Below are 17,313 nucleotides of genomic sequence, written 5' to 3' on the forward strand. Positions count from 1 at the left end.
ACATCTTTAATTGATTTTTCCATACATTTCTGCCATATGTACATTTACTGACAGTCACCACTGATAAGCTACCACTAAATATAATGTAGAAACATATATTGTACAGCTGCTTTGCAACTATTTGTATTGTGAAAAGCACTATACAAATAAACTTGAATTGAATACATATATAGTCCCTAAACAGCTCCTCAAAAGGCAGACAAAGAAACATGACTTTATATTTAGACATTTTAATTGCAAACCATACAAGAATATAAAATAAACACTGAAGAACAGGACAATAATTTATGCATTATATGAACACAATGAGATTTCTGACATGACACGATACTCCAGCTTAATCTGCCAAGAAATGTTAAGCAAGGGGTAAATGGCAACACTCCAAATAACAGAGAAATCCCCTACACACAGAGTGGCTCAGCACTGAGTCCCGGCTGGAACTCATGTACGTTCTCGAGGCGTCTGATCGTGTCTGTGTTTGCAGACTCGAGGCACTGCGGCTAGAGCCGAGCTCAAGATCAGTCCACTTCAGTCAGGCCACACGGCCGTCTGAACTCCTGACCTCTCTCATGGATCCACTTGTTTGAAACTGCCAAACGAGAGGACGAGACAGGAACGGACATTCAATGCTTTTAAAACAACCTACTTCTTATGCCATGTTCATTTCAACAGGAGTAGTAGTTCTCTCTCATAAGAACGTGGGATTCATGCAATTAATGCAACTAGTCAAGGCATCAGCATGAGTCTGTATTTAGTTCACTTACCCCATTTACTGCCTACTAGAACAGGACAGGCTGCATGTCTGGTTCTGTAGTCTCCTTCTCCACTCTTAAAGAGGTTGTACCAGAACACCGCTGTTCCCTACAAGAGAGACCAGGAGCTTTTTTTAAATAAATGCTACATCTGAAAAATAACTATAGTTTAAGGAGCAATTCTCACTCTTAACTAGCGTGCATATTGGCTGTATATTAGTACTTATAAAGCATGTATTAATGCCTTATTCTGCATGATCATATTTTAGATCCCTTAACCTAAACTTATCAACAACCATACTAATGATTAATAAGCAGCAAATTAGGAGTTTGAGGCAAAAGTTATAGTTAATAGTGGACCTTAAAATAATCTGTGACCTAACTAAATTACCAATTTAACACTACAAGTCGATTTAAAACTTGATGTTGATACCAATATTTACATATCAGGGTGATCAATGGGATACAATTAACAATAAAATACTGATTACACTGTATCTACTACATATGATATACAGCATTGAGCTACAATATGTAACAAAAAGTGATTATTGCAGTACCATCATCACTGATGTATTGATTTCATACATGTTTTATTATGAAATGTTTAAAAAGGTTGTCCGTACCTTTCTAGGCCAAATAGCGGCTCCAAAATCAGGGAAAACAGTCGCCCCACCAGCCTCAACATCACTCATCTGTAATGAAGAAAGATTATTAACATCCGTCTTTCAGTACAACATGGTATGATCAGCGCTTCACATTTTTGCTGAAGAAAATCCTAAAAAAACTACAACAAAATGACTATATAATCCAGAATATGGGTGTAATGTTTAAAAACCTGGACTTCTAATGCAAAATTCTGTCCAAAAAAAGGTAAATTAGAAACAGAAGTGATACTTTTTTTGTAAATATATTATATTTAGCAGTACCCAGAGGTCATGACATGTCTGGTGCCATTTACTTTTTAAGCTATATATTTCTCCTGTTTTTAAGTAGAGAGGGAGTCTTTTTTTTTTATCATTGTTGTCATTTTAATGTACTATGAAACACTCTGGATTAAATGTATGTGCTCAAGAGTGATATAATATTGCCACAAAATGCCTTAAAAGTGCTGCAAAAGTGTAGCGCAGTGGTTCACAAGCTTTTTGACTCCATGATGCCTATATTATTTAGTTAAATCATTTCTACTGACTTTTCCAGGGCTATAAATCACTTTTAAAAAGTGGCCACCTCATATATCCAGGTTTTCCGGGACAGTGTAAATCCTGGTTCTTCAATGGAAGCAGTTGTTGAGGGAGTGAATTCTAATTAGAACTGTATATTTTGAGTTGGTTGGCTTCTTTTAAAGCTTATTTAGTCTTATTTGTACCACTGGTGTAGTGTTGATGTGGATTCATGACGAGACCTGATGCCAGGCACCACGGGATACACATACTTACATAATTTAAAAAAGTAGCCACACGATTTCCAGTGCCTAATGATACGAAAGCATCAGGTTCATCTTTCTATGAAGATAAAATTTTAGAGTAAAGACAGGCAGAGAGGCAGAAGCACAACACGTGTACTTACGTAGTTCAGAAAGGTGGCAAGTCTATTTCCATCAACCTTGAGGTTGCCGTCAAAAGGACGCTGCAACAGATGTTTGTAAGTGCAGCCGTGAATATCTCCGCCTCTGAGGCAACGTTACTTTATCTTCAATATGACAACATAAGAGCTGAGTGTTGGGCGTTAAATCAATTTACAAACATGTACTCAATTTAAAATCATTTTCTAAGGAGAAAACTTTGGCTCCAGTGGTTTATAAAGTGCCTAATGCATTCCCATTATCATCATTAATAAAAATCCCTATGACATTATAAGGAAATGTATTACCACCAGCAATAAAAATGCTGCTATTCCAACCTTTTACACTAGGGGGTGTTTACACGACATCAATTTCAACTAAAAACTGAAACTTTATGCATTCTGGCCATTCATTTTTACACAACAGCAGCGTTTTGGGGGCCTGAAAATGCTTATCTTGAATTTTTGAAAACGATAGCATTTGTCATCTCTGCGTAAACTACAAAAATGCAGTGCAAAAATATAGTGTTTCTTTACAAAGTGACATCGCCAACTACTGGCCTGGCGTGAATAATAGAGTGGTTTCAGTCATATTCGTGGATCCGTGTGAACGGGGATCATTTAGACAACATTGGCATCTGCATGCAAACTTTTCAAAAATGCGAAATGGGAAAAACCTGTTTTCAGTACACATTGTCGTGTAAACATACCCTTGGACACATTTTAAAATAGGATTTTTGCCATCAAGTGACACACTATACCCCATTATTAAATAGAATAAAACTTTCAATAATTACTACTTCTTTATTTTGGCCTTACCCACTTCCATGCTTCAATAATCCTTTTTTTAAATAACTGACGTGTGGAGATATCACCGACTCTATACTAATGATTTCAATTATATTACATGATATTATTATTGTCAGGAAATTTTACAGACAAAATATGGAAAAGGTTGAGAAATTGATATTGCGTGTCAACCGACAGTAAAAACACCCACTGATATAATTTTTCTTAATCATCAGAGAAACATCAATATGACATTGCATTGTTTTTAAATGAAAACTGTCACTAATATCTCTTCCTGCACATGCCGCTGATTGCTCTGGTGTGAAATATCATGCACATAACTGAAAGAATGATGCAGTTCTTGCACTAAGCTCTTACCCTTGAGAAATCATAATGTGGTTCATATTGACCTCCAACACCATAGTTAGCCACCTACGATTGAACAGAAGTTATAAGAAAACCCTTTTCACACAAATTCAGTTTCAGAATCAAAGACACAAATCCCATGAGCATTGTGTGCGAAGTAAATCACGTGGATCAAAAATCTGCAACTTTATAATAAGAACCAAGTCTCACTATTAACTAGCATGCATATTACTAGCATATCTGCTGTTGTTTATTAGTACTTATTAGACATATTACTAATAAACAGCAGAAAAGCACATATTAGCACCTTATTCTGCATGATCATATTTTAGATCCACCCCATATCTAAACTGAACAACTACCTTACTATTAATATGCAGCAAATTAGACATTTATTAGGGCAAAAGTCATAGCTAATAGTTAGGTAATAGTGAGAATTGATCCCCAGACTAATTAAATATTATTTTTTAAATACTGGGCATGGGGATATGACTGTATGTTAATAATAATTCAAATTGATAATTGACAAATATTTTCTACACAATTTTATTGCTGTTATTATAACGTGTATTACTCTATATACACTATTCCATATTATATTATAATATGGAATATGGTCTCTAAAATCTATATTATATTTAGTGCTGTCAAACGATTAATCGCATCCAAAATAAACATTTTTGTTTATATATGTATGTGTGCTGTGTATATTTATTGTGTATATATAAATACACACACATGCATTATATATTTTGAAAATATTTACATGTATATATTTATATTCATAATTTATATTGTATATAAATATATTTAATATATAAACCTAACATATTTTTCTGAAATATATATACACATGCATGTTTGTGTATTTATAAATACATAATAAATGTACACAGTACACACACATATATTATATAAACAAACACTTTTATTTTGGATGCGATTAATCGCGATTAATCGTTTGACAGCACTACTTATATTATTAATTTCTTCTAAACTTCTTAAATGTAAATCACATTATAATGTAACGATTCCTTTTAATTTTTTGGGAAACAAAGTACTGCACAACAGATGTTTACTGTTACTAGAAAATTGTGATTATTTCTGAAATTGAGTTTTAATAATGGCATTATTATTCATTTGAGAAGTACATTCTACTGTATTATATTATACTATACAATATGTGAGCCTGCAGCACAAAAGCAGTGTTGAGTCGCTGGGGGATATTTGTAGCAATAGCCAACAATACATTGTATGGGTCACAATTATAGATTTTTCTTTTATGCCAAAAATCATTAGGATATTAAGTAAAGATCATGTTCCATGAAGATATTTTGTAAATCTCCTACCGTAAATATATCAAAACTTAATGTTTGATTAGTAATATGCATAGCTAAGAACTTCATTTGAACAACTTTAAAGATGATTTTCTCAATATTTTGATTTTTTTGCACCCTCAGATTCCAGATTTTCTAATAGTTGCATCTCAGCCAAATATTGTCCGATCCTAACAAACCACACATCAATGGAAAGCTTATTTATTCAGCTTTCAGATGATGCATAAATCTAAATTTCGAAAAATTGACACTTATGACTGGTTTTGTGCTCCAGGGTCACATTTTATATTACATTACATTATATCATATTAAGTAGCGTGAGACTAAAGCCTATGGAGACCACAGCTTGTGTGTGTGATGTTCTGGAGTATTTAGGATGAGTGACCTGTAGAAGTTCTGCAGTGTCTACAGATAATCCAGTGATGTCCTCTATTCTCTGATTGACCCGCGCGATCACTGGATCGTCTTCCCCTTCTAACCACGCGCTGCAGACACACCAGAAAACAATGACAAAATTCTGTTCAACAGCTGCATTACAATATCAAAGGAGTACACTTATTAATGCATTACCTACGGGTGAGAGCTATGACCAAATCACAGAATGAAACCATTTACATCACAGTAAAGGCATATCATAATATACGTATTTTGCTGGAAATTCAATGAAATGATCAAGAGCGATGTTGTTCTATATATTAGCAATTAGGAAAAAGATTTCTTGTCCACCAATATTCATGCATATATATCTACGGTCATGTACTTTATAATGCAAATACAATGCAGCTCAGCCCTTATGTTCTTATCAAGCCAGACATGAACACTATTAATGAACGGCTGTGTATGAGATGTGCTCACCTTTTGGAAACTCGGTAATGTGCGACCGTCAGAACGCCTGTCTTTGGGTCTCTCACTGTGGCTCTCGCAAGCTACAGAGAACAACTCAAAATTTAGCTTTGCAAAAATAATCTGTCACTACTTTTGTTTCACAGCAACTTTAATCTATAAGCTATCAGCTAATGCCTTATATGAGGTTCAGTGGATTTTTAGCTTAGTGGGGTTATTAGGAAATCAATGCTGCTGTTCCCTTTAAGCCCAAATGTCAAAAGAAAAATTACATTTATGGATTACACTTACAGACAGAAAATAAAATTTGTTTGTAAACAGTTTTCCTTTGTCAATTGTTTTCATGCATTTTATTTTATTTTACAGCATCTTGTTTATCTCTGTGATGTGCTCACTGAAACAAATGCATGCAATTAATTTTTCTTAATCTTAAAATATTTAACATTTTAATTTTATTGTAATTTTAATATTTAAAATATTAAAAACATACCGATAAAAAATGTATAGCCTGAATGCACTGTAAATCGCTTTGGATAAAAGCATCTGCTAAATGCATACATTTAATTTAATTTAATTTTAAATTCTTATCAACACTAAGCCTGCTTTTTCCAAACAGCCTCTTTTGAGGCTGCGACTATTACAGCACATTATAAATAATAATTCAAGAACAAAAGATTTAGTTGGCACCAAATAAAAAAAGTAAGAAATAAAAGCACAAATAGGGTTATATGGTATGCGATTATTTAAGTTTTTTTGAATTTATGGGTGAACTACTCATGCATATTAGGGCTGTCAAAATTTTTTTTGAATTTTGAATATTCGTCGAATTTAAAATAAAAATGCAAAAACATTGCATTTGAATTTTAGGTGTGCATCAGGCAGCCTTATCAGCGGCGCACGAGATGCGATGACGATGTAAGTGTCACTGCATTTTAATGTTTTTGTTAGTCTATCCACTCGAAGCCACTAGATGCGGCACTGCTGCGTTGTTAATTACAAATATCACGGGAAAAGAGAACATCAATGCGGAGAAGATCTTGTTTACGTCAAAACTGAAACCAAGCCGTTCACACAGAACGCATATTTCGTGCATTTTCTAGAGGGACATCTATCACCGCTGCACTCGCGTCTCGCACAAAAGAGCCGCATGTTTAGAAAGCCATGTAAAATTAATGCAAGTTCAACTTTGAAAAAACATATCTCGAGACTTTATGGCGGGGTTATTTTCCCCATCCCACTGCAACTGGTGTTTTTAAATGAAAAATGTACTGTGTGATTGGCTTTCGGCCCTGTGTATTAAACTATGAATACATACATGATGCTGTTTTGTTTATAGTTGATTAAGCAACTTAATTATAATTGGTTTATTAACATTATTTTAAACATTATGCACATTTTTCACAGATAGTAATGTTATCTTATGCTTTGAATAAACGTGCATTAGTAATATTTTCCTCGATGCGCCCTCTTGTGGCCTCAGGAGAGAAGCCAAAAGCGTTTCTTCACCCTTACTGAAATTATGCATTTTAAATTCGTAAAAATTTAGTTTTTCAGTCATTTTGACAGCCCTAATGCCTATATACTGTCCATGTATCTGTCTAGGGTTTGCACACTCACATTAGGTTTGGCCAGCTCCTTGATCTTCTCTATCTCTTCATCGGAGAGGGCCTCCAGATAGCGAACGATATGAGGACTGTCCCACTCGTCCTCCTCCTTCATCGGCTTGAGCAGCAGACGCGGGCTCCTGTTGCCATCCTGATAGCGGCAGAACAGTCGGCTGCGCCTCTTTTGAGTCTGTAGGGAAATTAAGAGAAATAACTTAACTTTTTTATAACAGTCTACCTTATTTAGGAAGATTTTTATATTTACATGTGTGACCCTGGAGCACAAAACCAGTCATAAGTGTAAATTTTTCTAAATTGAGATTTATACATCATCTGAATAAATAAGCTTTCCATTGATGTATGGTTTGTTAGGATCGGACAATATTTGTAAATCTGGAATCTGAGGGTGCAAAAAAATCTAAATATTGAGAAAATCATCTTTAAAGTTGTTCAAATGAAGTTCTTAGCAATGCATATTACTAATCAAACATTAAGTTTTGATATATTTACGGTAGGAAATGTACAAAATATCTTCAAGGAACATGATCTTTACTTAATATACTGATGATTTTTGGCATAAAAGAAAAATCTATAATTTTGACTCATACAATGTATTGTTGGCTATTGCTACAAATATCCCCCAGCGACTTAACACTGCTTTTGTGCTGCAGGTTCACAAATATGTATTTATTTAGATAAATGTTGCAAACACTCATCTAAAACCAACATTAAAATACACAACGATTCGAAACTACAGCCACAAGACTTAAACATTATGCGTGTTAACATGTTAGTGCGATTAATCTAAATCTTGGTCCCCTTCACACTGTCTGCATAAGAAACATTTATATTGTTTACATTACTATAAAAGTTTGGAATAATTAAGATTTTTTTCATGCATTTTAAAGATGTCCCTCATGCTCACAGAGGATGCATTTATTTGATCAAAAATACTGGAAAAACTATGACGGCTTACGTCTTTGTTCGGAAAGGTTCTGTAACAAAACACCGTAAGATGGACCATAAATGACCTCCCATATCTTCTTTTTATTATCTCTCTATTCTTTAAAAATAATTGTAGACTAGTTTGTCGGGGGCTCAACAGTTGTGTAGTTAATGGAAAGAGTGTTCTAATGTTCCAGGGCTGGTTTACTGCCTTCTTGTATTTTTCTTTTCCTTTATTCTGTTTTTATTTTTATGGATACTCAATTTGTTGTTGTGATGTTTTTGGTTGTTGCCAGAGATAGGGAACTTAGAAACTTAGCTGTGTAGCAGCTCACAGGTGCAGTGTTCATCCTTTTATACTGTATTGAATCCAATATAATCTTCCTTCAAGAGACACATTTACTCAATTCAGATCATCTTAGGTTGCAGAAACCATGGGTTGGACACATTTATCATTCTAAATGTAATGCCAAGGCAAGAGGAACAGCTATAATACATAAAAACATTCAGTTTTCAGCTTCTAATGCTATTGCTGATCCTCAGGGTCTTTATATTATAGTGCCAGGGCCAGGTCTTGCTAGTGAATATTTATGGCCCCAATTGGGATGATAAGAAATCTGTAAATAAACTGATCACGGCTTTACCCAGCTTCAATTCACATTATTTGATTTTAGGCGGTGACCTGACTCGCATGTTTTGGATGCGTCCTACACTTACGGCGTACTGGTCAATCATATTCGATACACTTTCTAAAGTGTGTGAAGTACAGCTGAAGCCATGTGCCGAATTTGCAATATTTGGTGTTCCAGGTGATGAATCGAGTCTGACTCAAAGACAACGAAAGATTATTCCCTTTGCATCCTTATTGGCTCGCAGACGAGTTTTATTACATTGGAAATCTACAAATCCGCCTAAAAAGCATCCCACTGGCTTCAGGATTTGATGTTATACTTACACTTGGAAAAGATTAAATATACAATTACAGGTTCCCATAAATTATCTTATGTCTGGCAACCCTTATTATCATATATCTCGGATATAAATGCACTTCGTGGGGAGTAATGGGATTTATATTGTTATTGCAATTTCTTCTTATTCTCACCCCTCCCTTATGTAGGGTCTATGTTGTTCATCACTGTATTATACCTGCTTGTAGTATCCAATTACTTTTTTTTGTCTATTAAATATCTTTACGGTCACTTTTGATCAATTTAATCAATGGATGCTTTTTTTTTAAAAACTATAAATGGCAGTGTATTACAGTTTCCACAAAATTAATAAACAGAAAAAAAAACAGTTTCCAACATTGATAATAAATCAGCATATTAGAATGATTTCTGAAGATCATGTGACACTGAAGACTGGAGTAATGATGCTGAAAATACAGCTTTGATCACAGGAATAAATTACATTTTAAAATATATTCACATTGAAAACAGTTATTCTGAAGAGTAATAATATTTCACAATTTTTACTCCATGTTTAATTAAATAAATACAGCCTGTGAGCAGAAGAGACTTCTTTAAAAACATAAAAAATATCCTAAATATTCCAAACTTTTGACCAGCAGTGTACAATATAATCAAAGTCTGAAATGAGAGACACTGTAAAAGACTCAAAATAATAAGGCTTGCAAAAGCAATAAAGTGAGAATGGCAAATAATTCCCTCGTTGTGCGTTTGGGATATAACTTAAGCTGCGCTCACCATCTTGACTCCCTCTCCCCTGCAGAGGGCCTCGTACACCTCTCTCTCGGGCAGGTAGTCTTTGGGCCGCTCATAAGTGTCCAGCTGAATGGGCCTCTCGTCGGCGGGCTCCTGCTGGCTCTGACCCCGGGCCCTCAGCTCCTTAGACAGCAGCTGCTCAAAGTAGCGCAGGTTTGTTCCTGCCCTCTGGTGGCTGGGATCTGCAAGTGCACGCACAGCACAGGACATGCAATTCACCGGTTGAGAAATACAGCAACAACAACAACAAAAACGCATCAGATATTTTTCTTGGATTCCATGTAATATATATGGGCCACTCTACAGAACTGATTCAACGTCAGAGTTGGAAACATCTTGAAAAAACTGTCTTTTTCCACAAATTGTGTATGTATGCAAAGGTACACATTTCTAGTAATAGTGCAGTTAATTCTCATATGTGAGCCTGCAGCACAAAAGCAGTGTTAAGTCGCTGGGGGATATTTGTAGCAATAGCCAACAATACATTGTATGGGTCACAATTATACATTTCTCTTTTATGCCAAAAATCATTAGGATATTAAGTAAAGATCATGTTCCATGAAGATACTTTATAAATTTCCTACCGTAAATACATCAAAACTTAATTTGATTAGTAATATGCATTGCTAAGAACTTCATTTGGACAACTTTAAAGATGATTTTCTCAATATTTAGATTTTTTTGCACCCTCAGATTCCAGATTTTCAAATAGTTGTATCTCAGCCAAATATTGTCTGATCCTAACAAACCACACATCAATGGAAATCTTATTTATTCTCCATTTCGAAAAATTGACCCTTTGATTTTTGGCATAAAAGAACAAATATATAATTGTTGGCTATTGCTACAAACATACCCAAGCGACTTAAAACTAGTTTTGTGCTCCAGGGTCACATATGAGAGTTTCATGTGACTTTATGTGGCTATTATATTTCCTAATGGCTGCTCCCTTCTCGTCCTCATCATCAGGGAAATACTGTCTGTGCACAGACATGTTTGATATGAAGCCTTCAGAAAAGAAAAGAAACAAATATGAGCGTTTTATTACACACACATATACATATATATATATATATATATATATATAGTCAAATTGGGTTAAACTGGCGTGGCTTTCTCAAAATGGAAAGCACAGGGCATATCCACAAGTCTTTTAAAATAGTTCAGCATTTAAAGACCTCACGATTCGGATTCAGGAAGTCACAGTCTGATTCCAACATGATTTCTGAGGCATCGCAATTTTTTTGCAAATCTCCAGAGGGAATTTTCAGTGAATTAAGGTAGCTTGTTCCAAAGATTCTGAGGGCATATATGTCCTACTAAAATCTGCTTTCTCTACAACAGACCTGAAATAGGAATACTGAAATAGTTATGATAACTTGTGGATCATTCAATCAGAGCTATTCGATATTTCATCAGGTCACAGTACATCAAGAGCAATATTTATCAAATCATTTAACTTGAGGCAAATAGCATTAGCATACTGTTAAAAACCTAAAACCTTAAGAGCAAGCCAACACAAACTAAACTCCCGAATGCTTCTGAAGTGAGTGCATGGGCGATGACCTTATCTTCTAGAAAAGTTTCTGTCCTCCTCCAGATTTGCTGCAGTAGAACATCAGCAGAACTCTACAATATAGAACTCTAGTAAAACAATCCATACCTTCAGCTGCATTTAGACACTGATGCATGCCGTGATAAACACACTAAGGTCATATTGATAGCCTATTAGATTAGTAAAAGTGCACCTGCAAAAAGAAAAACACACTTCCGAGACAAAAATTCAGAAATCAATCTAAAAACAGACAGCTACTAGCCTATTCGGGAATAAAAAACCATTTAAAACAATGTAACGTGCTACGTTTATTTTAATACAAGTTTCACATTTACAAAAACACTAATTTACAACTTAAATTTTACCGACAGCAAAAATGCTGCATCAAACCTGAACGCAAAGCAAGCAACTCATTGCAATAGTCTGTTAAAAAAACAAACATTGTAGCAACAAGAGTTATTTAAAGGTCAGATGTCAAAGGCAAAAGTCACTATGTTGCATGGCACGCACGCACAACTGTTACAAAGTCACACAGTCGACTAACATAAAAGCTAAATGTTTCACCTATAAGAGCTGTTACCTCGGTTCGCGTTGAAAGAGTGACCGTGTGATGGGACAGACCAGCACAAGCAGTTTATTTCAGCTGTTATGCGGTGGTTTTAGTCGCTGCCACGTACAGAAGAAGAGCCTCGAACCCTTTCCACAGGCGCTCACAATCCTCGTAATAAACGCGCACTCACATTCCCCAGCTCCATGATGAGCGGCTGTCTCAGAGAAAAGCGTTTCACAAACAGCCTGACAGCGTCGAATATTACGTAACATCAGCTGAGCTATACTTGAGTACAACCTATCTGCATATTAAAAAGTCAATACCTCTTAAATGGCATCGAAGAACAACGTGTAAACGCCGATGAAGGAGCGATGAGTCTGCGTCGCCATGCATATAAGCCCCGATCATGTGAACTTACTGACTTGATCCTCTTGTGTTCAAAGCATATGCATGTTGCTGGAGCCTAATCGAGGCATTTAATTAATTTAGAGGTTTACTCCCCGCATCCGAGATCGATACGACACAAAAATCAGCCTGTACACTGTGATTTACGGTAAAACGAGACATGACGGACTGCACGTTCTCTCTAGACTCGCAGCTCTGCTGAATCATTCATGTCTGTCAAATCATGGAAATAAGAATTACTATATGTCAGCATCATGTAGCTACACGAGAGTTAAGTTGTCACAAATACAGGGCTGTGTCTCAGTGCTAGAAAAAAAAAATCTACATTAAAAAAAATGGGTTTGGAATCTTTTGAGGCCATTTCCTCAAAAACATGTTTAAGCACTGTTTAAATCAGCTTATCTCTGCAACAGTTTGGAGCAGTCATAATAGCAATTCTCAGAAGACAGAGAGTTTACCTCATCATTCTGTGCATAAAACTCAAAGTGTGTTTCTGGGTCAGAATGACTCTAAATCAGGGGTGCCCAAACTGGGTCCTGGAGGGCCGGTGTCCTGCAGAGTTTAGCTCCGACCCTAATCAAACACACCTGAAGCAGCTAATCAAGCTCTTACTAGGCATACTAGAAACTTCCAGGCAGGTGTGTTGAGGCAAGTTGGAGCAAAACTCTGCAGGACACCGGCCCTCCAGCACCGAGTTTGGGCACCCCTGCTCTAAAATGATGGAGCTGGTCACATGTCATGACTTAACTGCACTTAACTGTACAAGTCTGAGGAGCAGTGCTGATCCAGTTTGAGTCCAGTTTGTCTCTGTTTGCGTGGTTCAGAAAGACTGTCAGCAGTTGAAGGCCAATTGACTTGGCGTGATGAGCACAGATGCTTTCCTTTACGAAAAATAACCATGTTTTTATTACAGTAAAAGTGTAGTAACCATGTTTTTTTGATTCTACAGATTTCCATAGAGCATTCAACTGAACAGAAAGTCTGATGAGAGGCTGAATTGCAGAATGATGTAATCAAAATTCTTAATCCATATTTCTGGTAGAGAGAGAATGCAAATTTTGAACTCATATACAGTGTTAATACTAATAGTGTCAATTAACTGAAAGATTGAACAATCGTTTTCTAAACAGAAATAATCAAATGTTATTTTTCAACAAGACAATGCTCCGGCCCACACTGCAAAGACCACCAAGACGCGGCTTGAGAACAAGTCCATCTGGTTCATGTTTCGGGTCCAGATTTTAATGCTATATAGATTATCTGGGTCCAATACTCACGCTTGCGGTCTCTGCATTTGACCACTTCTCTACTTGATGTATTTCCCGTATTTGGCCCAAGTTTTCAAGTGGATATGAAGACTGAACGTGTGCAGAGCTATTGGACATTTTCTGTGCACGTGTTGATTTTCGATATTTTGCACTTTAAAATAAACCTCCAAATGTCTGTTCAGTAACCCTTATGTAATAGACGACACAATTTAATTGGGGTGTTTTTAATTAAGTGATAAAAGGCAGTTGCAAACATTTTACAAAATACCCATACTCTGCACCAATAAAACGTGCAACCTATGTTTTACTACCAAATTATATGTAATATCTAATTAATTTGACTTACAATATGGCTCTGAAGTGCTATAGTGTGGATTTAGTGTGCTTTTGAGCTTTGGCAGTTTTCAGACCTGGGACACTTCTTGTCCCATGTGTGCACTGTCAAGTGGCCAAGACTGCGAGTGTGGGTATTGGGACAAACCCCTGGTCTCACATTAAACTCACACTAACCGGCAACTACTCATCAACCGATAGAAGCCAGTGATTTGAACACCCTTAACGGCTTACTGTTTTTGGCCATTTTTGGCACCTTTTGTAAGACCTTTACAGGCTTCTTTTTAAAGTAAACCCATCCTGGTTTGTGGACCCAGCCACTTTTTACCAAGGAGAAGAGTCATTTTCGCAGGATCCATCAAAACTCTGCAGGACACCGGCCCTCCAGCACCGAGTTTGGGCACCCCTGCTCTAAAATGATGGAGCTGGTCACATGTCATGACTTAACTGCACTTAACTGTACAAGTCTGAGGAGCAGTGCTGATCCAGTTTGAGTCCAGTTTGTCTCTGTTTGCGTGGTTCAGAAAGACTGTCAGCAGTTGAAGGCCAATTGACTTGGCGTGATGAGCACAGATGCTTTCCTTTACGAAAAATAACCATGTTTTTATTACAGTAAAAGTGTAGTAACCATGTTTTTTTGATTCTACAGATTTCCATAGAGCATTCAACTGAACAGAAAGTCTGATGAGAGGCTGAATTGCAGAATGATGTAATCAAAATTCTTAATCCATATTTCTGGTAGAGAGAGAATGCAAATTTTGAACTCATATACAGTGTTAATACTAATAGTGTCAATTAACTGAAAGATTGAACAATTGTTTTCTAAACAGAAATAATCAAATGTTATTTTTCAACAAGACAATGCTCCGGCCCACACTGCAAAGACCACCAAGATGCGGCTTGAGAACAAGTCCATCTGGTTCATGTTTCGGGTCCAGATTTTAATGCTATATATAGATTATCTGGGTCCAATACTCACGCTTGCGGTCTCTGCATTTGACCACTTCTCTACTTGATGTATTTCCCGTATTTGGCCCAAGTTTTCAAGTGGATATGAAGACTGAACGTGTGCAGAGCTATTGGACATTTTCTGTGCACGTGTTGATTTTCGATATTTTGCACTTTAAAATAAACCTCCAAATGTCTGTTCAGTAACCCTTATGTAATAGACGACACAATTTAATTGGGGTGTTTTTAATTAAGTGATAAAAGGCAGTTGCAAACATTTTACAAAATACCCATACTCTGCACCAATAAAACGTGCAACCTATGTTTTACTACCAAATTATATGTAATATCTAATTAATTTGACTTACAATATGGCTCTGAAGTGCTATAGTGTGGATTTAGTGTGCTTTTGAGCTTTGGCAGTTTTCAGACCTGGGACACTTCTTGTCCCATGTGTGCACTGTCAAGTGGCCAAGACTGCGAGTGTGGGTATTGGGACAAACCCCTGGTCTCACATTAAACTCACACTAACCGGCAACTACTCATCAACCGATAGAAGCCAGTGATTTGAACACCCTTAACGGCTTACTGTTTTTGGCCATTTTTGGCACCTTTTGTAAGACCTTTACAGGCTTCTTTTTAAAGTAAACCCATCCTGGTTTGTGGACCCAGCCACTTTTTACCAAGGAGAAGAGTCATTTTCGCAGGATCCATCACTAGAATGTGAATCCCTGAATCCCTATTTTATATGATCTGTCAGTGCTCTTATTACCAGTTTTATTATGTGTTATCACAGACCTTACCACAAGGCTGCTCTGTCTATTCTAATGTTTAGTATCCATTTTCTCTGCTACAAAGTTGTATGTGAAAGGGGAAGATATAGTCTTGTCAATTACCCGAGTAATTAAGAAAATACAGTACTGGGCAAATATTCTGTGGACAGAAGGATACTGGTAGCCTATGCATTTTTAATTAACATGGTGTGCTTGATGGATGAGCAACAAGCCAGTCACTATTTAACACAGAAACCAGTTAAATCATAACTAGGCAAGACCGTCTGGTCAAAAATGCTCCTTTCTGTCACAGCTAGGCTAAAGCTCCGCTTTATTGCATAATTGCTCAAGCCACATTTTTCTCTCTGAAATTAAAATAAAAGGTATAATCGCATGTACTACAGTGGGAGAACCACTGCATACACCTGAGGTTCTCTCTATCCATTCTGGGTTTTTTATCATTTTGATGATGCTCTCACTTATAGTTTGTTGATGTTTTCAGTATCTGCTTTCAGGTGATCAAGTTTAATTTTTAGTCAAATTAGTACAAGAATCCATAGTGAGTATCAAACTCATCTGGACAGGAGGAGTCTATGAGCTGTTTTACATTTCCCCCTGCATTTCCCTTGAGCCAGTATTTAACATCTCGTAAGATGTGGTTGCAGCTGAACACAACCTTTATATTTGTAAAGGTTTTTTTTTAAGCACCTACAATCCATCTCCTGTTGTCCTCACATCAAAATCCACCCACATATTTAACTAGAGCCGTTTTGGCTTGTAAACTGTGCTTGATCTGTGCATGTTTCTCTCCTGATTCAGACCACTTTTTCACCGGAGGAAGCGCTATTACAGTTATGGACTTGTATTTTAGCAATGGTTTGAAGTTAAAAAGGTATTAATGATGGATTTGTATCTTTTGTCTTCTCCAGATGTTAACTGATGGACTGGAGTGCTGTGGATTACTTGTGATGTTTCTATAAGCTGTTTGGACGCTCATTCTGACGGCACCCATTCACTGCAGAGCACCCATTCCTGAGCAAGTGATCTGTTCCAGATGAAGTTCAAAATCAATCAAATCAAAATCAATCATTTCAACGAAGATTCTAAATATTGGATAGCCAGAGAGAGTGAGCATATTTTAAGCAAATTTGATATACCTTTCAGCTAAAATTCCTAGGAACTCTTAGGAGGACTCCAAGTGGTAAGAAACTTGTAAAATGTGAAACACGGTAGGTACCTTAAAGAGATGCAGTATTTCTACTTAGTGGTGGTGGTGCAACTTAATGTAGTCAGACTGGTTTGTATATTTTTGGTTTAAATAAATCTAGTTAAAAGAACAATTTAGGTTGACTAACATCTTTAAGGTGCACTTTTCATATAAAAAGACACAGTCAAGAAAAAAATGAAACATGGCTTTGTCAAGGCCATTTGTCCTGCACAAGCTCTTTATGAAAATTCCAGTGCAGGGTATTTTAATCAGATTAAAACTTCATTATTGTTGTGTGAGTGTGAGTGTGTGTGTGTGTGTGTGTGTGTGTGAGTGTGTGTGTATGTGTGT

The 17,313-nt window shown here is 36.4% G+C and overlaps 1 protein-coding gene across 1 annotated transcript; it reads right to left on the reverse strand.

Moving 5' to 3' along the window:
- Window positions 1–232: 232 nt before the first annotated feature.
- Window positions 233–10,938, reverse strand: LOC107603224 (prolyl 4-hydroxylase subunit alpha-2-like; the record flags this gene model as incomplete). Its single annotated transcript, XM_016295966.1, has 10 exons — window positions 233–589; window positions 765–861; window positions 1,379–1,447; window positions 2,192–2,257; window positions 3,483–3,536; window positions 5,193–5,292; window positions 5,663–5,733; window positions 7,268–7,444; window positions 9,906–10,105; window positions 10,818–10,938. Coding segments are annotated over 10 exons (1,026 nt in total), but the record flags the coding sequence as incomplete, so codon positions are not given.
- Between the last annotated feature and the right edge of the window lie 6,375 nt (window positions 10,939–17,313).

Source organism: Sinocyclocheilus grahami, unplaced genomic scaffold, assembly GCF_001515645.1.
Source record: "Sinocyclocheilus grahami isolate Dianchi unplaced genomic scaffold, SAMN03320097.WGS_v1.1 scaffold343.1, whole genome shotgun sequence".
Lineage (NCBI taxonomy): Eukaryota > Metazoa > Chordata > Actinopteri > Cypriniformes > Cyprinidae > Sinocyclocheilus > Sinocyclocheilus grahami.